Source organism: Schistocerca gregaria, chromosome 1 (genome assembly GCF_023897955.1).
Source record: "Schistocerca gregaria isolate iqSchGreg1 chromosome 1, iqSchGreg1.2, whole genome shotgun sequence".
In the NCBI taxonomy this organism is placed as follows: Eukaryota; Metazoa; Arthropoda; class Insecta; order Orthoptera; family Acrididae; genus Schistocerca; species Schistocerca gregaria.
The window spans coordinates 1,102,162,113-1,102,189,829 of NC_064920.1; the positions used below are offsets into that span (position 1 = coordinate 1,102,162,113).

Below are 27,717 nucleotides of genomic sequence, written 5' to 3' on the forward strand. Positions count from 1 at the left end.
TCCTAAGCCACTGGTCCAATTTCAACCAAACTTTGTACAAATATCACTCGCTGTCTGGAAATCATTGCTGTGGGGGTAGAACCATCTACCTATCAAAGGGGTGGGGGTGAACATCCAGTGTTTGAGAATGAGAGCACTTCCAGACTTTCAACAAATTTTACACATAATTTCAATCTTTATAAAACTTTTTCTCAATGACAACCCACACAAAACAACGAAATGAAAAAAGTTTATCACTTACTACATTTCCACTGTTCATCCAGTAAAACTACTGCATGAAGCATGGCATTTTAATTTATTACTTCTTTCCTACGAACTATATTTGTAACACATTTTGCAGACGGCATTCATGGATATCAATGAACATATAATAAAAATTATATTAATGTACAACACACAGTTCAGGAGGTATGTCATGAAATACAGAAACATGCAAAACACTGCCACATTTATTATTTATTTACTATTACTTCTACTCACAACACATTCCGCAGACAGTGTCCACATCTGTCACTGAATTTACCAACAAAAATGTATCATTATGTAACTCATAGTGTAGGAGATATGACATCACAAACATTAAGCTGCATGAAAATGAAACTCCAGGGTGAAATTCGCTGAACATTCAGGTGAAATATGACAGCAAATAAGTGGGAAATTTACTTGACTAGTGCATACGCAGGGAATTGAACAGGTAAAAGGATAATCCTATATCTCTGGAACATTTCAACCAAATTTGGTACACACATTAGTTACAACCTGTAAAGAAATACTGTGGGGGTAAGAACCACCACCCACTGACTAAAGTAAGCGTGATAGCATGGAGAGAGAAGGGGGAGAGGAGGAGATGGACAGACAGAGAGGGGGAAGGAGGAGATGGGCACAGAAGAGGTAGGGGGAGAGGGGAGGAGAGAAGAAAATGGACAGAGAAAAGAGTTGAACAGAGAAGGGAAAGAGCAAGAGATGGGCAGAGACAGGGGGAGGAAGAGACAGGCAGAGAGAGAAGAGAGAGAGAGAGAGAGAGAGAGAGAGAGAGAGAGAGAGAGAGAGAGAGAGAGAGAGAGAGAGAGAGAGGGGGGGGGGGGGGGAAGGAATTTGACTAATAGAAGAGGGGAATAAATACATACCTGGGCAATGTCTGGTATTAAGCAAGTAATAGCATGAGCTTACAATTTTTAAATTGTGAATCAAACATTAAAAATATTCGGAATATTAAAATGATAGTAAAATCTTAGCCTGTGGTAATGCTGGGTCGATACAGTAATCTGGTTGTGCTGTTGCCAATGCAAAATCCAGATAAAGGAGGGAGGGTGGTGTTAAGAAATTGTTAAACTGATGCCAAACTTAAGATCCTCCAAAGGCAAGAACCCTATTTACATCAGAAGGGAGCAATCACTCCAAAGCAAACAAGTTATATAGGATTATGGCATGAACTCTCATAATGTTTGTAAGTTATGTGGTCCTTAGAGGAATGACTAATGAAATAAATAACTTTAAAAAATGGGGTGCAAAAAAGGGCAGCTAGTTTTGTATTATCACGTTATAGGGGAGAGAGTGTGGCAGATATGATACACGAGTTGGGATGGAAGTCATTAAAGCATAGACGTTTTTCGTCGCGGCGAGACCTTTTTACGAAATTTCAGTCACCAACTTTCTCTTCCGAATGCGAAAATATTTTGTTGAGCCCAACTTACATAGGTAGGAATGATCATCAAAATAAAATAAGATAAATCAGAGCTCGAACAGAAAGGTTTAGGTGTTCGTTTTTCCCGCTCGCTGTTCGGGAGTGGAATAGTAGAGAGATAGTATGATTGTGGTTCGATGAACCCTCTGCCAAGCACTTAAATGTGAATTGCAGAGTAGTCATGTAGATGTAGATTTTAAGACATACCATTACAATGAATTTAAGACTGGATATTTTCAATCTTATGTTTGTGATTTAAGAGTTGAAAGCTTTATGTTATAACTGTAGCCTTCAGGTCTTCCAATGAGTTTGAAGTGCCTAGTGTGGCTTGTTCAGTTGTACTTTTACTAAGGTATTAATAAAGGAAATACATTCCCCTCAATGAGTCTGCTTGGGTATAGTTTTTAATGAAACTGATTCTGAATTTTGTTTTGAGAGTTATTTTGCATCTGATGGCAATAGCTGAAATGTAGTGATAAATCAACATATTTTAAGTGATTCAGATAGCTCTATTTTCAAAATTTTAACTGAAGTGTTGTCCATATCCATTTGGTCAGTCACTATGTACATATTCGAGTACCTGCAGCTTTATGTAGAAGTTGGTTCGAGTTCGTAATGTAATTTTTTAGTTTCCAGAATGAAGTTTTTCAAGCTGCAGTGGGTTGTGTGCTGATGTGAAACTTCCTGACACATTACAACTGTGTGCCAGAGTGGAACTCGAACCCAAGATCTCTGTCTTTTGTGAGCAAATGCTCTATTGACTGAGCTACACAAGGCATGACTAACGACATGTCCTCAAAGTTTTTATGTATTTTATAATTGCCTATTTCCCTTCTTTTCAAATGGATCAACTGATGACAGCCTTATAAGAAGTTAAATGAAATGATCATATGGTGTTAATGGCTGGCAGAGCCCATCTGGGGTTGTTCGGCCTCATGGTGCAAGTCTTTCTATTTGATGCCACTTTGGCAATCAATGCAGGTGAGATGAAGCGATTAGGACACCACAACCACCCAGTCTCTGAGTGAAGAAAATCTCCGATTCAGCCAAGAATTGAAATGCGGTCCTATGATCTACAGGCAACCTTGCTAACCAGTAGACCATGGGCTGCGGACTTTCTAAGAAGTCAAAACCAGGCATTATGCCATTTGTGTCACTTGACACTTGAAAACACACTCTGAATTCACCAAAAATGAACTTTAATGTAGACTTAATTGTTACTTCAGGTTCAACTGTACCCGTTCCTCCTGTGCCTCCCAGTCAGTTGGGAACAGGGAGAATACCAACACGAAAGAACCATTCTAGAAATTTTCAATTTCAAAGGTGAGTAAAATATTAAAATTTTGGCACTACCACATAAAACTGATGATATCACATGTCCTTTGATCCATTTTGAGAACTGGCTTTCATCTTCAGGTAAAATATGCAAGAATCTTTAAACATAGGTGATACTTTAACTACATAAAAAAACAGCAAATCTGTTGGACTGAACAGTCTCTGATTAATGTAAAGTAAACAGTGGACAAAATGGTTTGGAATAACGATAACAACACAAATTAGGAAAGATTGCTACCCATCACGAGTAGCTGGCAGGTGCATTTAAAGGTAGACTGTAGGATACTCTTCAGCTATCTGAAAAAGTGCATCAGATGAAGAGACATCGAAACACATTTTCATACAAGTGCAACTCATACAAATGTGGCTACTGTACTCTCCAGGTACTGTGACCCCATTGTGGTGAGTAGCTCTCTCACCTAGGGTAGGTAGTGTGGGTAGAGAATAAGTGTGGAGTGAGAAAGGGAAGGGCTATTGGGGTAGGGGTGGGGGAAGATGCTGTTCATGTTGGGCAGCATACTCAACAAATGCATGGTCCAACTGTCCCTAGGCCATAGTTTGGTGGTGGCCTTTCATGTGCACAGACAGCTTGTTAGTTGTCATGTCCACACAGGATGTGCTATAGTGATTCAGTTAAGTTGGTAGACCCCACGGCTGCTTTAACACATGGCCCCAACCTCTGATGAGGTAAGGAATGCATGTGACTGGGATGGAGTAGGTGGTAGAGGGAAGATGCATGGGTTGGGTCTCTCATCTTGGTCTTTCACTGGGATATGAGCTATGGGGCAACAGCTGGAGGCAGGGAAGGAATAAGGATGAACAAGGATACTGTGTAGCTTTGGTGGGTGGCAAAATATTATTGTGGGAGGTGTGGGGAGGTTAGTGGAGAGCATATTTCTGGTTTCAGGACATGATGAGTGGTAGCTGAAATCCTGGCAGTGAATACAATTCCGTTGCTCTTCTCCGGGGTGGTACTGAGTCACAATGGCATGCTCCTTTGTGGCTGGACTGTGGGCATGGTAGGTCACTGGCGAGATGGTGAGAGAAGGTGGTGACGGCCTGACTCGAGACAAGATGTGGGAGGCTAACTAAAGTCTATGGATGCCTCAGGCAGGCCCTCGCCATATCTGAAGAGGTATTTTTCGTCAATGCAGATCCAACAATGAGTGACTAGACTGTATGGAAGGGGCTTTCTGGTGTCAAATGGGCAGCAGCTGTCAAAATGTAGGTACTGTTGGTGTTTGGTAGGTCCAAATCATCTTCTGTACACTCACTACCCAGCTCACCTGATATCACTACTCATTGTAGTGGGGAAATGACACCCAAGACAACAGTGGCTGTGTGTGTGTGTGTGTGTGTGTGTGTGTAAAAATGGGTTTTTGTTTTTCTTCACATTCAGACAAAGTCTGATATGACTGATGGTTTTGCAGTAATTTTTTCTTTTTCATTATTAAATTATTCATTCATTATTTTCATTATTCTTTCTTTTAGAGATTACTGTGTATTTTAACTGAAGACAAGCACTTGCTCTCAAAATGTCTAGCTAAATCCTGAATTTTATGTGGTTGAGCCAAAGTCTTAACATTTTACTAACAGAGCCTTTCTAATAATGACAATAGACTTTTCAGTCATCTGACTCACCTTTTGGCTGTCTTCGTCAATGCTGTGTTCGATGATCTGGCGCAGCCATGTAACAGTGCTTGGGATGGGCTGTGACTGCATACAACGTTCTACCTCTATTTCTTCCAAGGCAGACAACAGAGCTCCTCCAAACTTTTCTTGTATCAGTGCATTATCCACAACAACCTTAATAGTCTGAAATCAGGAAAATTTTCACTGTTTCTGAATTGCACATTCTACATTATTACTTCATCTATAATTAGGCGAGTTCTGCTCTCAACAACTCTGCAGTAACTGAAACCTTCGATACTTAAAACATTGCCACATGCTTAGCGATTGAGGTTTCATCAGCACGCCAGACAAGGCACACAGTGTTAGGCTCTGCTGTGGACTCTTGCAGCTGACTTGCAGGGCTCTTTGTACACTTGAGTTATTCTCTGATGAATTTTTGTTCCCTGAACTCCTTCCACTGTCAGGACATGCACTACATGTCTGTTTTTCTTTTGAAGCCTGCAAAAACAAACGTGAGCAGCAGAAAAATCATTCTGCAGTTGGTTGCAAATGCCTGTTCTTTGAATTTTCTCACTGGTGCTTTTTGAAAAGAATGTAGTCTTCCCCACAGGATTCTCATTTGAGCTCATGAATCATCTCCATAACACTTCCTGCTAATCTAACCTATCAGTAACAAACATAGCTGCATGCTTCTGAATTGCTTCAATGTTTTCCTTTTATTTGATCTAGTGAGGGTTCCAAACACCTGAGCAGTACTCAAGAGTGGGTCACACAAGGGTTTTATATGTGGTCTCCTTGTAAATGAGGTACATTTTCCTAAAACTTTCCCAATAAACCAACCACCTTCCCTATTACCATCCTTATGTGTTCACTCCATTTCGTTACAGGATTCTTTTTCTTACTCCTCTGCATCATCTTACATTTTTCTACGATTAGAGCAAGCTGCTATTTATCGGATCCAATTGACCTCGTGTTTAAGTCATCCTGTATCCTTCTACAGCCCCTGAAATATGATACATTCCCATATACAACAGCGCCATTAGCAAACCGTCGCAGATTGCTGCTCATCCTATTGGCCAGATCATTTATGTACACAGATAACAGGACTGGTCCTTTCACACTACACTGGGGCAGTCTTAACCATATGCTTGTCTTTGATGAACACTCACCATCCAGGACACCTTAATAGGTTTTGTTACATAAGAAGTCTTTGAGCCATTCACATACCTGCGTACATACTCCATGTGCTCAGAACTGTGTTAACAGTCTGCAGTGGGGCACTATGGCAAAATGCTTTCTGGAAGAATATGTTCCAGAATTCTGCAGTATACTGATGTTAAGGATACGGGTCTGTAATTTTGCAGGTCCATTCTCTCCCTTCTTATATACAGGAGTTGCCTGTGCTTTTTAATAGTTGCTGTGGACTCTGAGCTGGAAAACAGATTTGTGGCATGCAAAGGCTAAATAAGAGGTCAGTCCTGTACTGTTCTCTCTGGGATTCTGTCCAGATCTGGCGACTTACTTGTCTTCGACTCTTTCAATTACTTCTCAATGCCAGGGTTGCCTATTTCTAAGTGCTTCATACAGCAGTCTGTGTGGTGGTCAAAGAATGGTATGGCTGTATGATCCTCCTGCGTGAACAATTTTAAATGCAACATTTAAAATTTCTGCTTTTGTTTTGCTGCCTTCTATTGCCAAACCAGACTGGTCAACAAGTGACTGAATAGAAACTTTCAATCTGTTTAGTGATTTTATGTTAGACCATAATTTTCTCTGCAAGATCCTTCGCTAAGGTATAACAGTGGAAGTTGTATACTTCATACATCAATCTTCTTTACACACACACACACACGTTTCTAGTAGCTTTGGTTGTCAACATTTCCACAATCTTTTTTAGACCTGAGAATGCAATGACCTCTGCTTTCTCAGCATTTTCAAATTTTGTTATTAAACCATGCTGAGTCTTTTTTGTCCTTAATACACTGGCTCACCCACATACTTCAGTTTCAACTTTTCTCATAATTTCTCTATGTCCATCATAATGGAATTAAAAAAGATGCCCATTCACTGTCTTAAATAGAAGGGTAACAACTTCTTATCTGCAAATTTTCAGCATAAATACTCTCCTAGCCTTTTGGACAGATATATTAACTTTAGTAACCATTGCCACTGTGGTGACGCCATCACAATTTTGAGAATGAAAACGTAGTCCAAGTAGGCTGCAGTCTTTTTATTATCTGTGGACCACCACATTAAAAAAAATAAAATAAAAATATATAATAAACTGTCGCTATGTCACTGGTGATAAAGGTCAGGTTTGTTTGTAGCTACAAGGTCTAAAATATTTCCAGTGTGTGTGGACTGTCAAACTAACTGCTCAAGGCAGTTTTAAGAAATGAAATTATGAAGGCAGCAAAGGATCAAATAGGCAGAAAAATCAAGGCCCTGCAGAAATTTTATGGTAACAGGTATTTACAATTTGTACAGAAACCAGACTGCAGATATAAGAGTTGAAGGACATGAAAGGGAAGCAGTGGTTGAGAAGGGAGTGAGATAGGGTTGTAGCCTATCACCAATGTTATTCATTCTGTACACTGAGCAACCTGTGAAGGAAACAAAGGAGAAATTTGAAAATAGAATTAAAATTCAATGAGAACAAATAAAAAGTTTGAAGTTTGATACCCCGGTACTATACAGTCTGCCAACTGCTTTACCCGCGATTGAGATTATGTGTTCGTAGTGAGTTGACAGATTTCAACTGTGACTCACTGATATCGTAGTCATAGGACATACATATTTTTTTTATTTTGTGCAGTGCACAATTTTACTTTTCTGAACATTTAGAGCAAGTTTCCAATCCTTGCAATACTTTGAAACCTTGTCAAGGTCTGCAGCTTCTTTCAGACAGTACTTCATAACAGATGACTGAATTATCAGCAAAAGGTCTGAGGTTACTGCTAGTAATGTCTGCAAGATCATTAATAGACAACTTGAATAATAAAGGTCTCAACACACTTTCCTTGGGAACATCTGAAGTTACTTCTACAACTTTCAATGATGCCCTAGTCAACGTAAGTTGCATTGTCCTCTCCAAATAAAGAAAACCTCCAACCGAGTCACAAATTTTGATAGGTAACACATACAGTCTTACTTTTGATAACTGTGGAGTCATAGCCAATCAATACCACACAGGGGCAATCATTTCAGGCTTCGATGTTCACACTAGAACTTCGCCCCTTGTCTGACAGCTGCAGTGACAGCGACTGGTGCCACCCAACTGCCAGTGGCATGAGCGCTGTTCTCCCTGAGCTAAAGTGCCATGGATCACAAGGATAACGTGACTGTTCAACTGTAACTCAGCCAGTTCGTCTCCAGTCGAGTTTGTCCAAATTCTTATATATATAGTTGTTGTGTGGCTCCAGTATTAAGTAGTCTAGTGTCATCTTAGTGCAGATGTAACTTTTTCCACAGAGTGGTATCTTTGTGTTATCTTTGAAATGGCCTGCATAAGTCTGCCTCAGAATCAACACTGTCCTGATGGGACATTGCACTTTTGGAAATGAGACTTTCTTGGTCACTTCAATAACCATAGATGTGGTACTGAGTGAAATCCGTAAGTATTTCATCTGCATTAATACCTTGATCCATCACTTTCAGTATGTCGTGAGAGAAGTGCGAGCTGGGTTTCAGATGATTATGTTTTTGGAATCCACGCTTCTCGGCATGGAGAAGGTCCTTCCGTTCAAGATACCTCAATATGTTCGAGTTCAGAACAAATAGATGTCGAAGATATTGGGCAGTAGTTTTGTGGGTTGTCTGTATTATCCTTCTTGTAGACTGGTGTGATTTGTGACTTTATCCGGTAACTAGGGTTGGTTTTTTGTTCGAGGCACTTTGGTTAAATTTTAACATTTCAGCTGTTTTTCAATACCACTGACACTAATATCTATTTCACTCATGTTTTCAGTGCAATGAGAATCAAATTGTAGCAATATTATTGGGTTCTCATTTGCAAAGGAGCAAAACACAGTTAAGAATTTCTGCTTTAGCTTTGCTACCATAAATTTCACTTCCTGTCTCATTCTGAGTGACTGGACAGTACCCTTAGTGCCATTAAAACCCTTTACACATGACAGGAATTTCTTTGAGGTTTGTGGGAGACCTTTTGACAATATTCCACTAAGGCTGAATGGAGGCTTCACACACATTGCTCACACTATGGCCAAACATATTTCATTCAGAATATCACCTAACTACAGTGCTATGCCTAGTTTTACATCTGCTATGCAGTAGTCTCCATTTCTTTACAGAGACTGTATACCTGGGCCAGCCACAGCTTGCCAAACTTCATCCGTGCAGCATGTGCGGGCCAAGCCTGACCTGTCACTTGGCTTTGCTCGGTGCTTCTCACAAGTACTCAGAACAGCCCAACATTTCATTTACCACTGCAGCGCAACATATTTTGTTTGGCACAAGTCTCTTCAGTTTGGCAGAATAGTGCTGTCAGAGCCGTTTAATCTACACTATTTGTTTGTGATATGAAGAATGTTCACTGATCTAGTGGCTGTTTGCACAAAGGAGGCACTCCAGCGGTCTATCATAGAATCCTTTAAAATTAATGGCAATGACAGAAGAGAGGGATTAGAATTCTCAATTCGCATATGTGGCAGGTAGTGATATTTGCTATGAAACAATATTAAAATACCATGCAGAAAGAATTTATGGGTCTAGTTGGCAATGAAAGAGCAAAAAGTTAGGAAAATTGACATACGAGATTCGTTGTTTTGTACATAAAAAAGCTCTTTAGAGTCCTGTTTTACGTGAAGAAATGGATGGTAGGAATAGTAAAATTTCTGAAATCACAAACATTATTCCATTGTCAGTTGCAACAGTTCTCACTGGAAACGAACAATGAGTATGGAGACTTCATGCGTCATTGTAAAGTACATAGGTTAAGTCAAGGGACATTCCTGGAACAATCTTTTGATTTAAAACCAGCTTCTGTTTAAGTTTTTGAAGGAAAGAAGAGTACAGGAATGAAAATTAGAACATTCGAAATGAAGGTACAGGAAAGAAAATTACAACATGCAGACTGGAACTTGACTGCACACCGCCCAGAGTAAGACACTGCAAGGAAACTTCTTTCTGATTTGATGGGGCTGGTTTAAAAAGAAAATCGTATTGGAAGGGATACATTAAGACAAAGACAATCCATTTCCCTAAGATCATTGACATTAAAGAAAATGAAAGGTCTGAAGAATTCTTGTGGCCTTGAAAGAATTGCAAGGATAGTTTTATAAAGATTTTGAGGGCATTACCAATCTTACAAATGTTTATGAGACTGTTTGCCACTGCAGTTGAAAGCACTCCTGTGCATGTGCAGATGTAACTGACTGACCTGCAAGATAATCCCAGTCATGTTAAAATTGTCAAGGATGTCTTCACTGCTCTCCTGAGGTAGAGTTTCCACATCTCCATAATAAGGTTACAAAAGTGCTACAATATTTTTATTAACATATTTCTGTGACTGCGACTGTCCGCTTGCCGGCAGTTTGTATAAGATAAAAATTATGTAATGTCTAAAATGCACCAAAAGTAACTAATAATACTGTTTTTTTGTGACCTATTTTGCTGAGAAATGTGAAACCAAGTTGTACGCAGTGCAGCGGCACTGCCATCTAAATGTGGCACTTTCACAGTTTTACCCTCTTCCCCCTCCTCGTACTCGGACAGTGTGGCATGGAAGATGGGAAAATGTGAAGTCACACTCAGCGCTTTCTCTCTCATGGCTGGGCAAGGCAGGCAATCTGCAATCTTGGCCGCCCCTGCTGTATAACACAGAGGGTTCCTCCCATCATGTACTGTTCTAGTGGGTACATATCCATCAAGTGCATGGTAACCTATTCTTTTAAACTTCAGGTATAGTTCTTGGTTCTTGTACATGCTCCTGTCCCGAGCAGAAAGATTCAAGTTCCTCTTGAAAGACGACACTTCTTTACCTAGTTCACTGAAGATACAAATGTTTCTACTTGTTTTAGTTGGCCTTTGTATTTTGGTATTCATTGTTGCTACAACCACTTCATTGTCACTGATACCAGCACAGATGTGAGCATTCTCAAGGTCACTTCTATTTGTGGGCATTACATCTAATCCATTTACATAATGAGTGGGGTTCTAAACTTTGTTTAATGTAGTTTTTAGCATTTAGCAATGTTTCATAGGATGTCCTCTCACTATCACCACTTACAAAATTGTAATTTTCACAGTTGATTGTTGGGTGATTCAAGACACCTCCAATGATAAGATCATTACTGGGGAAACCATGTACTAGAGAACTGAGTTTCTCTATAAAGTTTTCAGTTACTTAAAGTGGTGAGCCTGGCGTTGGCAGAAGAATGTAATTATAATTTTATGCCCACTCCTGATATCGAATTTTGTCCAAATGATCTCGCAAGCAGCTGCAATTTCTATCTTGGTGGAATGGAGTTTCATGTCTACTGTGACAAATACACCACCCCAATTTCTGATTAGCCCATCCTTTCCATATATGCCTAAATTTTCACCAAAAATATCCCTGATGTGAAGTTCATGTGGAAATTCTTCTTCTGCATTTGAAGGGGAGTAATACTGCAAAAATCCATGCTGAGCTGGTGCAACTGAAAGGCAACAATGCACCACTGTATGACACAATAGTTAGCTTGTACAGAGACTTTCAATGTGGTCTAAAAGCCTGAAGAATAAAGAGAACTGAGTGGGAGGCCAATTCTCTGAGAAGAACCAGGAATCACAAGAAAAGTGGAGGACCTGGTGTGGCAAATCACAACTGAGACAATAGTGGGAAAAGTAAAAATCAGTAATGGATCAAAGTTCATCATTTCGCACAACATTTTAAACATGACAAAGGTCACCACTCGCACTGTTCAGTGACTACTAACACCCAACAAAAAAGCCTGTGTAGCTGAAGGACATTGGAAATGTTGTACCTGTGTCACGTCAACCAAGACGATTTCTTTAGCTACCTATGGTAATAACAATGAGTGAGTGTATCAGTAGTACCCCAAGACGAAGGAGCAAACCAAGCAGTGAAAATGCGATTTCACCAACGACAGGAAGAGTGACGACCCAACCAACATTGTGCGAGACTGAAATTCTGAAAATGCTAAGGAAGCAAAGGAGGCAATTGCACTACCAGGTAAAAATAGAACAGGCAAATGGGGACAGGCAAAGTTAGTAGAGATGCGTGCATCTGTGAAAAGACCTATGCGCAAAGTATACTACAGCTACCAAATTTTTTGTCACCCCCATCACCTCACAACTAATACCTAGTGACTTCTTCCTCTTTCCTCACAAGAAAAAAACCTGTTGTGTGGTAAGCTTTTCCAGAATGATGACAGGAATATTTTTGAGGTGGATTGTTTCCTGAACAATCTAAATACAAACTTCTACAACTGAGTTCTCTGCCAAGGCATCCAATGTTGGAAAAAATTATGGTGAATTCTTACAGAAGGACTAGCATCACGCCATGTTTTATCATCACAGCTTAATTTTTTTGAGGTCATAATTAAAACTTTATGATTACTGCTTGTACTGTGCTAATTACACCACTCGAGAAAACAGTGAACCAACCAGAAGTGAAGGAGAAAACAAAATTAAACTTCAAAGGTTGAGAGGGTGTGCGGAGTTATTTCGGCGATTACAATATTGAGTCAAATTTACAAAGAATGGGGCAGTTGAGCCCAGTTAACAGTATGACACTGAACCTCCTCTGGCCTGGATCCACGCCCCAATTCAGGTGAGAAGGTTGTCATAAAGCCATTATATCCTCTCCTGAAAGATTCAAGTTCGTCTTGAAATATGACACTACTGGTCCTTGGTATCTAGGCTACTGGAACTGATACAGAGTTAACATCTGAGCTGGTCTCACACATGTTCTAAAAGGGACAGATCTGGGGATCTTGCTGGGCACGAGAGTACCTCAATATCACATAGAGTGTTCACAGAGACACATACCAGGCATGGATGAGCACAGTCCTGTAGAAAAATGGCACCACTATACAGTTGTATGAGAGGTACTACATGAGGATGTCTGTGACCTAACACTGTGCCATCAGAGTTCACTCATTCACTACCAGTCACAATTTGGAATCATACCAGATGTTTTATCACATCATGATGTCAGTAATCATTGCTGTACCCCTGAACACTGGGAGAATGGGACCTCTCCCCAGGTTGCCACCATATTCAGCAAATACAGTCATCCAAGACAATGCAAATTGCGATTTAAAGCTGAACACAATGTTATGCCAATCATCAGCAGTCTTGAGCTTCCTGGTCACAGAATCACTCCAAGTGCACTCATTTGTATTCTGCTGTTAACAGTAATCAACACAGTGGGTGGTAGTTCCCTAGTCCAGCTGCTGTTGCACTGGCCAATGACGTGGTATGATACAGAATATAGCAGCGAGTCTATATTTGCTCTCAGATGACAGGCACAGATGCGAAGCGGATATGGTGTGCTTAGTTCATAATAGAGCAATTTTCTCATTTTGTGCCAACAGTGGGCCAATGTCACATCAGAATACACCATGTAGCATTGAGGGACTTTGGCTGTTCACTTACATAATAAATTGGAACACCTACGGCAATCCTTACAAGTTTATTTATTATATGGCTACCAGTTTCAGTGCTTCACTGCACCAATTTTCGGATTCAACTGACACTGAGGGGTTAACTCCAGTCTTATACGACAACTGTGGACTGTTTTTTTGCAGACTACCTGTAACAATGGTGTTGAGTTGGTAGTTGATGGTTGGAGACAACACTATTGTTACAGGAAGTCTGCAAAAACCATTTCATAGATGTTGGCCACTGACGAATCATTTATATGATTGGAGTTAAATAAACTAACAAACTTTACTGATGTATCTCACTTAAGTAATTGTGATTTTGTCGTTCTTCTAGCTGGTTCAAACGATATATATAGGAATGAAACAAAAGGGTTTGAGAAAGAAATGAAGGAATGCTTAAACAACCTATTACATACAAATGTACTCGTTGTTAACATTCCTCGTCGTTATGATTTGCCTTCCTGGTCCTGTGTCAACCAAAAAATTTGCATTGCAAACAAACTGATATCAGAAATATGTTTTACTTTTCATAATGTAGAGATGATTGATACATACAATTTAGGAAGAAGATTTCATACAGCTCATGGACTACATTTAAATATGTTAGGAAAAGACCAAATAGTAGAAAAACTCCGAAATCAAATCCTGAAGAAACCAGCCCCAAGTATCAAGATCGCCAAACAACCACAAATTACAAAATGGTTTAGGCCAAAAACAGAAGCTTTGATGGAAGCAGAACTGTGTCAACCACTCAAAACCATCTCTGCTACTGAAAATTGCGTGCAAGAAGCCACACACAAAAATAAAATCTCGGCCAATTTTTTAAGGTAAGTGCTGTGTTAGAAATACCTTTAGAAAATAAATTAATTAAACCCTTAACTGAAAAGTCACAAAGTCCATCATTTCTTGTATTACACCATAATGTCCAGTCATTCAGAAATAAGATTCAAATGCTGGAAGTGTTACTTCAGTCTCAAATAAATCCAGATGTAATATGTATTACCGAACACTGGCTGTCTAAAGAAGAAATTCAGTCAACCTCTATTCCAAGGCACTCATTAACAAGCTTCTATTGTAGGAATTTCTCCACACATGGCGGTACTGCTATATTTGTAAAGGACCAGATAAAATTCAATGAGGTAGGCCTAAATGAACAGATTGCATTATCTGGAGATAAGGAATTTGAGCTTTCTATGGTTAAGCTGCCTGAACTAAACTATATAATTATAAATGTATACAGAGCACCAAGTAGTAATATTTTATGACCAAATTAGAAGTTCTGCTGAATAGTGTCAGCTCATTAAATATGAGAATAATACTTTGTGGCGATTTTAACATTGATTTATCAAAAAACAGTAATGCTAAACTTGATTTGTTAAACATGACCAAATCCTTTAATATGATCCCCACAATACACTCTCCAACAAGATCAACAGAGCATACTGATTCAATAATTGATCAAATCTTCATAACTGATACTTGTTACAAATTCACTGGCGAAGTACTGAGCATGGGATACAGTGACCATGATGCTCAGCTACTGAGTGTTAACATGGAAAATAGTAAAATCAGCCCCAAAAAAGTATTTCAAAGAAGAAACTTTTCAGATGGCAATATTAGGATTTTTAACTTCGTATTAGCTAAGGAAAATTGGGACTGTGTTTACATGCAAACAACTGTTGATAATATGTTCTTAAGCTTCCATAACACCTTCCTTTATTACTTTAATACAGCATTTCCTTTTGAAACAAAAACTTCAAGTAATCAAAATAGAAAGTCGTGGGTAACAAAAGGAATCAAAATTTCTAGTGAGAGAAACAGATTTCTCCAATATTGCTCCAAAAAATACATAGTCACTGAAGAATTTTCTGACTATTCTAAAGCCTACAAAAAAACTTATCTTAGAGTGATTAGACAGGCAAAACTTTTATGGAATGACAGTTTCATAAGAAACTCTTCAAACACAATGAAAGCTATGTGGAAAGTTTTTAAAAAAGAAACTTTTAGTTCAACAACTAAAAAGGAAAACATTTCTCTAACACTTAATGACTCTAAGGTCACAGATCCATACACAGTTGTAAACAAGTTCAATGAATATTTCACCTCACTAGCAGAAGATCTCATTCAGGCAAACTGCAAGGTATCGTTCTTCAATTCCACCAATACGTCAAACAGCACTAATGCTACAATGTTTGTTTATGAAACAAACCCTGGTGAAATTATGAACATAATAAAATTGTTATGCAATAAAATCTCTAGTGGCTACAATGAAGTACCTGACATCATATTAAAGGTGTGTTCTCCCCATATAGTAAAGCCATTATCAACCATCTACAATCAATCATTAAAAACTGGCATTTTTCCAGATGCTCTCAAAATAGCTAAAGTCTCACCATTACTAAAGAAAGGTTCCCTTGATTTAGTATCCAATTATAGACCATTATCCATATTAAGCATCTTTTCAAAAATCCTGGAAAAACTTTTTTTATGACAGGCTTATAAATTTCGTAAAAAACCACGCACCAATCAGCATTCAACAACATGGTTTTAGTAAATCTTTATCCACCCAGACAGCAATTTTTGAACTGTTGGACCACATACTGAAATCAATTGACCAACATCATATAGCTGCAGGTATCTTCTTAGATCTCTCTAAAGCCTTTGATGTACAAGATCATAAAATACTGCTTGCTAAATTGGAAAAAAGGGGAATAAGAGGTGTGGCTCACAACTGGCTATGTTCTTACCTACAAAACCGCAGACAGGAGGTATCACTTCAATACGATATTAAAGTACAGAATAAAATAAATAACACAGTTTTCCTCTCGGAGGAAAGAACAATAAGATATAGTGTTCCCCAGGGTTCTGTTCTAGGGCCATTACTTTTCCTCATTTACACAGATGATCTTGTTGAACGTATAAGCCCACAAAAAACTATCCTGTTTGCTGATGATACATGCATAGTGTTGACTGGATTTGGCCCTGAATCCCTTCAGACAATATCTGATAACTCTATGAAAAAACTTTGAGTGGTTTAACAAAAATGGCCTAATTGTTAATAGTGGGAAAACTGTATGTATCAACTTCCATCTAATTCCCACATCTAGTCAAAAAACTATCCAAGTAAAGTTAAATAATGATAAAATTGAAAAAGTAAATCCAACAAAATTTTTGGGTCTATGGGTCCAACAAAATTTAAAATGGGACACACATATAAACAACTTATCAAAGAAACTCTCATCATTGTGCTATGGACTAAGAATACTAAAATCTACTACAAGTAAATCCACACTAATGCAAGCATACCATGCACAGTTCCACTCATTGCTCCACTATGGAATCATCTTTTGGGGAAATTCAACTCACAGCACAAATATATTTAAACTACAAAAAAAGAGCACTGAGGATAATCTGTGACCTCAAAAAGCTGGAATCCTGTAAATGTCAGTTTATAAAACTTAATGTTCTAAGCATCCCATCCCTACTCATTCAAGAAACAATCCTATTCAGCAGGGAATACCTCTCAAGAACAGGCAAATTAATCCAAAACAATGATATACACGCTCATTATACCAGAGGGCAATCTAATATCCATCAAATTTTTTCAAGGACATCATCATACCAAAAATACACTCCTGGAAATGGAAAAAAGAACACATTGATACCGGTGTGTCATACCCACCATACTTGCTCCGGACACTGCGAGAGGGCTGTACAAGCAATGATCACACGCACGGCACAGCGGACACACCAGGAACCGCGGTGTTGGCCGTCGAATGGCGCTAGCTGCGCAGCATTTGTGCACCGCCGCCGTCAGTGTCAGCCAGTTTGCCGTGGCATACGGAGCTCCATCGCAGTCTTTAACACTGGTAGCATGCCGCGACAGTGTGGACGTGAACCGTATGTGCACAGTACATCGATGTTGTCGCCAGTGGTCGGCGGAAGGTGCACGTGCCCGTCGACCTGGGACCGGACCGCAGCGACGCACGGATGCACGCCAAGACCGTAGGATCCTACTCAGTGCCGTAGGGGACTGCACCGCCACTTCCCAGCAAATTAGGGACACTGTTGCTCCTGGGGTATAGGCGAGGACCATTCGCAACCGTCTCCATGAAGCTGGGCTACGGTCCCGCACACCGTTAGGCCGTCTTCCGCTCACGCCCCAACATCGTGCAGCCCGCCTCCAGTGGTGTCGCGACAGGCGTGAATGGAGGGACGAATGGAGACGTGTCGTCTTCAGCGATGAGAGTCGCTTCTGCCTTGGTGCCAATGATGGTCGTATGCGTGTTTGGCGCCGTGCAGGTGAGCGCCACAATCAGGACTGCATACGACCGAGGCACACAGGGCCAACACCTGGCATCATGGTGTGGGGAGCGATCTCCTACACTGGCCGTACACCTCTGGTGATCGTCGAGGGGACACTGAATAGTGCACGGTACATCCAAACCATCATCGAACCCATCGTTCTCCCATTCCTAGACCGACAAGGGAACTTGCTGTTCCAACAGGACAATGCACGTCCGCATGTATCCCGTGCCACCCAACGTGCTCTAGAAGGTGTAAGTGAACTACCCTGGCCAGCAAGATCTCCGGATCTGTCCTCCATTGAGCATGTTTGGGACTGGATGAAGCGTCGTCTCACACGGTCTGCACGTCCAGCACGAACGTTGGTCCAACTGAGGCGCCAGGTGGAAATGGCATGGCAAGCCGTTCCACAGGACTACATCTAGCATCTCTACGATCGTCTCCATGGGAGAATAGCAGCCTGCACTGCTGCGAAAGGTGGATATACACTGTACTAGTGCCGACATTGTGCATGCTCTGTTGCCTGTGTCTATGTGCCTGTGGTTCTGTCAGTGTGATCATGTGATGTATCTGACCCCAGGAATGTGTCAATAAAGTTTCCCCTTCCTGGGACAATGAATTCACGGTGTTCTTATTTCAATTTCCAGGAGTGTATATAACTCATCTGGGTGTCGTATTACACAATAAAATTCCAGAACAAATAAAAACTGCTCCAGATCCAATATTTAAAAATAAACTAAAGGCATTTCTGACAAAGCGCTGTTTCTATTCAGTACAAGAATTCCTGGAAATGAAAAATTATAAAGTTCATTTGTAAAATACTGTGATTAGAGTAAAACATTCTGTAGGCAAAATAATAACCTAATTTCTACTATACACAACTACGTTTCAGTTTCACTTCCCAAAATTTTTCAACTTGCTTTATGAATGTACAAGTACACATTCTATTAGTATTAAAACTTAATTGTCTGTGAAATCTCAATGTTAACTTCATGTTTAAAGTAGTTTTTAAATGACATTGTCCTTCTGTTGTGTTTCCAGTTGACATTTTCACTATTCTGTAATCTCAGTGATTATTTGTGTAAATTTAAAGTAGCACTACATTGCCTACATGTTCTTAGTTCCACATGTAAATTGTTTGTATTCTCTGTATGTGAAGTTACTATATTCATCAATGAACAATTTTGTGTACATTTTTTTAAATGGCAGTCCATTGCCTATTTTTTTTTCTTTCTCCAAACTACATATTTGTTAAGAAGAATGACTTGTCCTATATCATGTGTACTTTGTACAATGTGTGATCCACAGGATAAATAAATAAATACAAATACCCCCTTAGTGTCAATTAAGGCCACAAGATGGTGCACCGAAACTGGTAGCCATATAACAAATAACATCTTAAGGACGGCTATAACTGTTCCATTTTACTATCATGTAACATTGTCTTGCCTGAATATGTTCCAATTCCATGTCCTTCACACTGATTAAAAGACATCTAACACTGAAAATTCCTGGCAGATTAAAACTGTGTGTCCGACCGAGACTCGAACTCGGGACCTTTGCCTTTCACGGGCATGTGCTCTACCATCTGAGCTACCCAAGCACGACTCACGCCCGGCACTCACAGCTTTACTTCTGCCAGTGCCGGACGTGAGTCGTGCTTTGGTAGCTCAGATGGTAGAGCACTTGCCCGCAAAAGGCAAAGATCCCGAGTTCGAGTCTCGATTGGGCACACAGTTTTAATCTGCCAGGAAGGTTCATATCAGCGCACAATCTGCTGCAGAGTGAAAATCTCAGTCTGGATACATCTGACACTGTTCATGCCCCTTATGTATGCTACCAGGATTGGCAACAAAAGTCAATGCACTCTGATGGCTATTATACCTGCCACAGCTGAAGTTCTTAATTGTTTACTTAACCACCGATGGCGTGTACTTGAAACAAAGGATACTCACTTCTAATCTTATCTTCTGGATGCTTCACCCCCCCCCCCCCCTTTTTTTGGTCAGGTAGTGTACAATTCCTCCCCCCATGAACCATGGACCTTGCCGTTGGTGGGGAGGCTTGCGTGCCTCAGCGATACAGATAGCCGTACCGTAGGTAGAGCCACAACGGAGGGGTATCTGTTGAGAGGCCAGACAAACGTGTGGTTCCTGAAGAGGGGCAGCAGCCTTTTCAGTAGTTGCAGGGGCAACAGTCTGGATGATTGACTGATCTGGCCTTGCAACATTAACCAAAACGGCCTTGCTGTGCTGGTACTGCGAATGGCTGAAAGCAAGGGGAAACTACAGCCGTAATTTTTCCCGAGGACATGCAGCTTTACTGTATGATTAAATGATGATGGCATCCTCTTGGGTAAAATATTCTGAAGGTAAAATAGTCCCCCATTCGGATCTCCGGGCGGGGACTACTCAGGAGGATGTCGTTATCAGGAGAAAGAAAACTGGCATTCTACGGATCGGAGCGTGGAATGTCAGATCCCTTAATCGGGAAGGTAGGTTAGAAAATTTAAAAAGGGAAATGGATAGGTTAAAGTTAGATATAGTGGGAATTAGTGAGGTTCGGTGGCAGGAGGAACAAGACTTCTGGTCAGGTGACTACAGGGTTATAAATACAAAATCAAATAGGGGTAATGCAGGAGTAGGTTTAATAATGAATAGGAAAATAGGAATGCGGGTAAGCTACTACAAACAGCATAGTGAACGCATTATTATGGCCAAGATAGATACGAAGCCCACACCTACTACAGTAGTACAAGTTTATATGCCAACTAGCTCTGCAGATGATGATGAAATTGAAGAAATGTACGATGAAATAAAAGAAATTATTCGGATAGTGAAGGGAGACGAAAATTTAATAGTAATGGGTGACTGGAATTCGAGTGTAGGAAAAGGGAGAGAAGGAAACATAGTAGGTGAATATGGATTGGGGCTAAGAAATGAAAGAGGAAGCCGCCTAGTAGAATTTTGCACAGAGCACAACTTAATCATAGCTAACACTTGGTTTAAGAATCATGAAAGAAGGTTGTATACGTAGAAGAACCCTGGAGATACTAAAAGGTATCAGATAGATTATATAATGGTAAGACAGAGATTTAGGAACCAGGTTTTAAGTTGTAAGACATTTCCAGGGGCAGATGTGGACTCTGACCACAATCTATTGGTTATGACCTGTAGATTAAAACTGAAGAAACTGCAAAAATGTGAGAAATTAAGGAGATGGGACCTGGATAAACTGAAAGAACCAGAGGTTGTACAGAGTTTCAGAGAGAGGATAAGGGAACAATTGACAGGAATAGGGGAAAGAAATACAGTAGAAGAAGAATGGGTAGCTCTGAGGGATGTAGTAGTGAAGGCAGCAGAGGATAAAGTAGGTACAAAGACGAGGGCTGCTAGAAATCCTTGGGTAACAGAAGAAATATTGAATTTAATTGATGAAACGAGAAAATATAAAAATGCAGTAAATGAAGCAGGCAAAAAGGAAAACAAACGTCTCAAAAATGAGATCGACAGGAAGTGCAAAATGGCTAAACAGGGATGGCTAGAGGACAAATGTAAGGATGTAGAAGCTTATCTCACTAGGGGTAAGATAGATACTGCCTACAGGAAAATTAAAGAGACCTTTGGAGAGAAGAGAACCACGTGTATGAATATCAAGAGCTCAGATGGTAGCCCAGTTCTAAGCAAAGAAGGGAAGGCAGAAAGGTGGAAGGAGTATGTAGAAGGCTTATACAAGGGCGATGTACTTGAGGACAATATTATGGAAATAGAAGAGGATGTAGATGAAGACGTAATGGGAGATACGATACTGCGTGAAGAGTTTGACAGAGCACTGAAAGACCTGAGTCGAAACAAGGCCCCCGGAGTAGACAACATTCCATTAGAACTACTGACGGCCTTGGGAGAGCCAGTCATGACAAAACTCTACCAGCTGGTGAGCAAGATGTATGAGACGGGCGAAGAATCCTCAGCCGTTAAGAAGAATATAATAATTCCAATCCCAAAGAAAGCAGGTGCTGACAGATGTGAAAATTACCGAACTATCAGTTTAATAAGCCACGGCTGCAAAATACTAACGCGAATTCTTTACAGACGAATGGAAAAACTGGTAGATGCAGACCTCGGGGAGGATCAGTTTGGATTCCGTCGAAATGTTGGAACACGTGAGGCAATACTGACCTTACGCTTTATCTTAGAGGAAAGGTTAAGGAAAGGCAAACCTACGTATGTAGCATTTGTAGACTTAGAGAAAGCTTTTGATAATGTTGACTGGAATACTCTTTTTCAAATTCTAAAGGTGGCAGGGGTAAAATACAGGGAGCGAAAGGCTATTTATAATTTGTACAGAAACCAGATGGCAGTCATAAAAGTCGAGGGGCATGAAAGGGAAGCAGTGGTTGGGAAAGGAGTGAGACAGGGTTGTAGCCTCTCCCCGATGTTATTCAATCTGTATATTCAGCAAGCAGTAAAGGAAACAAAAGAAAAATTTGGAGTAGGTATTAAAAGTCATGGAGACGAAGTAAAAACTTTGAGGTTCGCCGATGACATTGTAATTCTGTCAGAGACAGCAAAGGACTTGGAAGAGCAGTTGAACGGAATGGACAGTGTCTTGAAAGGAGGATATAAGATGAACATTAACAAAAGCAAAACGAGGATAATGGAATGTAGTCAAATTAAATCAGGTGATGCTGAGGGAATTAGATTAGGAAATGAGACACTTAAAGTAGTAAAGGAGTTTTGCTATTTAGGAAGTAAAATAACTGATGATGGTCGAAGTAGAGAGGATATAAAATGTAGACTGGCAATGGCAAGGAAAGCGTTTCTGAAGAAGAGAAATTTGTTAACATCGAATATAGATTTATGTATCAGGAAGTCGTTTCTGAAAGTATTTGTTTGGAGTGTAGCCATGTATGGAAGTGAAACATGGACGATAACTAGTTTGGACAAGAAGAGAATAGAAGCTTTCGAAATGTGGTGCTACAGAAGAATACTGAAGATAAGGTGGATAGATCACGTAACTAATGAGGAGGTATTGAATAGGATTGGGGAGAAGAGAAGTTTGTGGCACAACTTGACTAGAAGAAGGGATCGGTTGGTAGGACATGTTTTGAGGCATCAAGGGATCACAAATTTAGCATTGGAGGGCAGCGTGGACGGTAAAAATCGTAGAGGGAGACCGAGAGATGAGTACACTAAGCAGATTCAGAAGGAGGTAGGTTGCAGTAGTTACTGGGAGATGAAGCAGCTTGCACAGGATAGAGTAGCATGGAGAGCTGCATCAAACCAGTCTCAGGACTGAAGACAACAACAATAACAGTGTACAATTGTAATTTTTACCTTCTGGTTTTGAGGAACTGCTGACGTTCAAGGTTCCAAGTACTGTCGAGAAAGTCCACAGAATTATTTTTCCTGTGAGGTATCCATAGCACTGTGTGTCAGTACTTATAAATACTATACCTTGGATGTTTAGCAATAATTTTCTCTGGAAGTTTGGGGAATACTGTGGAAAGAAAAAGTTGTTTCTTGTTGGTCCTGCATGTCAAGTCTTCTACTGTTAGAGAATAGAGCAGTGTGCACACTGGGTGCATATGAAATGGCAGAGAAGTCATGTGATAATTATTGTTGTCAAAGATGACTGTGTACAAGTGATACAAGGGCTTTTTGAGGGGTAGCAGTCAATGGGTCGTGACTGACTGAGGCACGAGCAACACAGACTGTCACATACAATGTGTCTGGAATCTTATTGTGTAGGATTGGTGTTTGACAGTTCAAATGAACTTTTATTCCCATCATTTTGAATGTACTACACTTCCCAGCCAAGAACAGAAAAGCTTTGTGAATGAAAGCATGTGCAGATCCCATCAAATAGTAGAGGTTAATCCAACTTGCTGATATTGATCAACAGTGGCAAGGGACAGAGTTGTAACTGTCCTCCACTGACAAAAAGGCGAAATAAATGAACAGAAAACCACAGGAATAATGCAAAGATGAAATCTGTGCAATGAAAGCTCATTGTTTTCCTCGACTCCCTTGGTATCATTGTACAACGATTTGTACCCCAAGGACACACTATTAACAGCAAATTCTTTAAGGGTGAGACATATTGCCCTCTCAAAAAGATTCTGGTTAGCATGATCCTTTCTTCAATTAATTTTAATTTTCTATTTTATAGTTTTGCTGTGCACATTGCTCCAGTACATACTGTGATGACCATTGGCCAATTACAGACCAAAAATTGAGTGGAAATTTTACAAATTCACTACCCTGACATGGGAGTACCACTAGTTGGTTTCTGAGAAAACCATAAGTGTATAAAAGGACCGAGTCATCAATGACAAAAATCATGCATAAATATGAAAAGAGAACTTACAAGTAATCCAAACATGAAAGCTAAGCATCATCAACAGTGTATAAACAAATAAACCCATAATAGCAAATCAAGAGCAAGCGAGTAACTGTATTTGAAAGTAATATCAGCGAATGGGAAGATCAATACAACTGGAAGGATCGATATAACTAGATGAGGACAGCACACACATTTTCATCTACACCTACATCACTACCCTGCAGTTCACAACTAAATGCTCAGCAGAAGGTTCATCAAACCATTTTCACACTCTCTCTTGACTGCTTTCTCATGAACAACACAAAAGAAAACTGATTACCTAAAACTTTACATGCAAGCGCTGATTTCTCTTATTTCTGAATGCGTCCTGACTATGTATCAATAGATCATTTTCTTTGAGTTATTTCACAAAGTTCAAACACAGTATGTGTTCCCAATATTACTTCCAATTTATGTTAGTGATTTTTGCATATAATTAAGCAGTTTACTTCTGTTACCTTTCTTGTGGATTGGTGCACCCTGTGAAACTTTGTCCTCAGGTAAGGATCTTCTGTCTAGCAAGCTGTTACATTCAGTTGCTAAACATGCAACTATTACTTCAGCATACTCCAAAAGGAAGTTAACTGGTGCACAATCTGAACCAGAATACTTGCCTTTATAAAGTAACTTAAGTAGTTTGTCTACACTGAGGGTATCTACTTCTAAGTTACTCATGTTGACAGTGGTTCTCAAATTGAATTCTTTAATATTTACTATATCTTCTTTGATGAAGGACTTTCAGAAAACTATGTTTCTTAACTCCATTTGAGTGGTGCTGTCTTTGGTAACATTACCATTATTATTGCACAGTAAAGGTATTGATTGTGCGCTGTCACTGGTGTACTTTACATCTGAGAAGAATCTCTTTATGTTTTCTACCAGATTTTAGGACAGAGTTTCATTGTGGAAACTATTAAAGGCATCTTGCATTAGAGACTTTCTAGCTTACTCCACTATAGGACTTACCAAGTGATGAAAAGTCCACAGCACCTGTGGTGCGGACATAAGACCAAAGTACTTTGAATGGGTAACCCCTGTGCATTCATTTCAATGTCGGAGTCCAGCGTTGGTAATAAAAGAGCCTTCCCTCATCTCCTGTATTCAACTGTTTTGTCACAAGTAGATATCATTCTTTCCCAAAAACCGAAGATTCCACAGGAGAGAGCTAAAATACATCCCTTACTAACATTCAGAAACCTCACTACTCTTCACACAGGCCAAGTCACAATTTTTTTGTCATTATTATATTTTATTTTCTAGCAACCAGTTTCAGGTATACCATGTTCAGGTGAGAATGGTACTACAGCATAAATGCAGCCAACAATGAAGTGGTAGACAGTAACAAACCATGGTAAGTATTTTAAGGCCTTACTGAATTAAATAAAGCATTCAAAATATAAAAGAGGTGATGTCAAAAAGTGAAATTTTCTTCTTATGGGGCAGCCGCAACTGTAAAAGTCCATTTTGAAAAGCGAAGAAAACTGCAGGACACTTGCTTAATCCCCACTTTTATATTGGTTACAAAATTGGTTTCAGAACAGTTACAGTTCTATCATCTGGTGTAAAAAATAAAGTCACTTAATCATCTGAGGTCATACTCACGCAATGTTGTCACAGAACCAAAGGTTCCCCCCTCCCCCTTGTTTGTTTAAATCCTCTTCTTTCTCAATGTTGAGATGGTTCTGTCTCCCTTCTGCTGCTAATTTCCACTGGGTCTTGTGCGGCTTCAGTATTCACAGCTAGTGCGTATTGTTACATAGCATGGAGGAATGGCTTATGGAATTTTTGAGCCTTTTACCCTCTTGATACAGAACCTCTGGTTCACGATAACACTGGGATGAGGATGACCTTAAATGATTACGTAATTTTATTTTTCACACCAGATGGTGTAACTGTAACTGTTCCAAAACTGGTCATGCACACAGTAAAAAATTATGGATTAAGCAACTGTCCTGCAGTTTTCTTCATTTTTCAGAAGTGAAGTTTTAGTGAAACCATGTGCGCATTTAGTTCACATATTCTGAGAATGCTCTGAGTACAATCACATCTCTTTGTTACCACCATTGCTTCGCAAAAATCATTCCGAAAAGGAAACATGCACCTTTATATTCCAAACTGCAGTAGTCTTTGTTACCCTTATTATTACTATACAATAAGGCAAGAACAGAATTACTCTCTCTCAGACTGTGGCAATGATACTGAATCATTTAATGTGAGTTGTCATAATACACAAGACACCCAACCCCCATCATCCCTCATACCTTGAGACACTCGCCTGGCTTTTTGAGGCGACTTGATGCTGCTGCTGCTTGTTTCATAGCTTTATGCAGGGCTGCCTCTGCTTTCTTCTTCTCCTTTTCGGCTTTTTTCTGCATTTTCTCTTCCAGAATTGCTTCTTTATTAACTCTACCTTTCTTCTTCTTCTTTTGCTGTAAGACAGTCATAGTTTTTATTTGAGTCAAAAGACATGTGAAGAACTTGCAATGTATCCCCCACAGGAAAAGAAATACTCAAATCAATGAGTCACCTGAAATGTGGCTGTCACTTTGTTACATGTTAATAATATTACTGATGTCTACAAACAATTTCTTATGTTATAATCGAAAACTAATGTCTCAGGACAGCCTCCACAAACACTTATACACCTACAGAATGCAGTTAGATTTGCGCTTTAGACTTACATCGTCGTCCTTGTCATGTGATGATGGTAAAAGTGTTCGTAACTGATTTAATGCTTCGGAAAACAAATCTGGAGGGTTTTCTTTCATATTGTAATCACTTCCACTGTTTCCTGAATTGGCGCCCAGATTATCATCTGAGTCTTTCAAGGCTACTACATCAGCAGAAGGATGTATATTAGATCCAACATCTTCATATGGTCTAAAATAAACAAGAATATAGGTTTCAAATCTGCTTTGAAAAATCAGCACTTTCAAACAGTTTTTAAAAATTACTTGAATTTCCGCCTTTATTTTTTTCTGAGCGACTAACGATTATTATTTACTGTACCTACCTCATACTGCAAATTATGTGTACCATTTTGACTTCCAACAGAATAGGTAAATATTCACTTTTATACTGGTATTTTAGTGTTTTCACAAAATCAGAAATTAAGAGAGATACAACTGTTCTTTCAGACTTAAAACAAAAAAGAACAGTAACACGTGAAGAAATTATATGATTTAAATTCAAGAATGAAATGATCAGTGACAGTACACACTATCCGTTTCAGTTCTGACACAAATATTTTTTAAATGTCCATACAAATACACCAACAGGTCTTTCATGTGCAAAAAGAATGAATGAGAGACTGTATGGAGGGGAGGGGTAGGGTACTTTTAGGCTTTCATGAGACACTGACACGATTGTTAGGGACAGCATAAACTACATTTTGATCAGGGTGAGGCAGAAAATCAGCTATGTCTTTTGTGAAAAATCCATTCTGACACTGCTTATACAAGGGCTACTCTAAAGTGTTTTAAAAAATGTTGTAACACTGATACTTGCTGACTGTGTTAGTCTTCCTTTACAGAGTAACCCGTGAAAGCATTATATTTTATACAGATGACTTAGCAGAGGCCTTGGTTGTGGAAGGCTGCATTTTGACAGTAAAGCAGATGATCCAGCTCAAAAATCAGCCCATCTTCATTATGGAAAAGCCTACCGCGCAATGACTTCTTCACCCAAGCCTAGAAGAGGAAATCACTGGGTGCCACGTCAAGGGAACATGGGAGTGAGGTCAAATTTGAC

The 27,717-nt window shown here is 39.7% G+C and overlaps 1 protein-coding gene across 8 annotated transcripts in view; it reads right to left on the reverse strand.

Moving 5' to 3' along the window:
* Nucleotides 1-27,717, reverse strand: part of LOC126282552 (crossover junction endonuclease EME1) — a 203,966-nt gene that overhangs the window by 38,253 nt on the left and 137,996 nt on the right. For 7 of the 8 annotated variants that reach the window (XM_049982205.1, XM_049982203.1, XM_049982202.1 and 4 more), the window contains exons 4-6: nucleotides 26,649-26,847; nucleotides 26,229-26,396; nucleotides 4,661-4,834 (exon numbers count right to left, since the gene is read on the reverse strand). In XM_049982205.1, the coding sequence (XP_049838162.1) occupies nucleotides 4,661-4,834; nucleotides 26,229-26,396; nucleotides 26,649-26,847 (541 nt within the window). The remainder of the gene's footprint in view (nucleotides 1-4,660; nucleotides 4,835-26,228; nucleotides 26,397-26,648; nucleotides 26,848-27,717) is intronic. The other variant, XM_049982208.1, reaches the window with a different exon arrangement.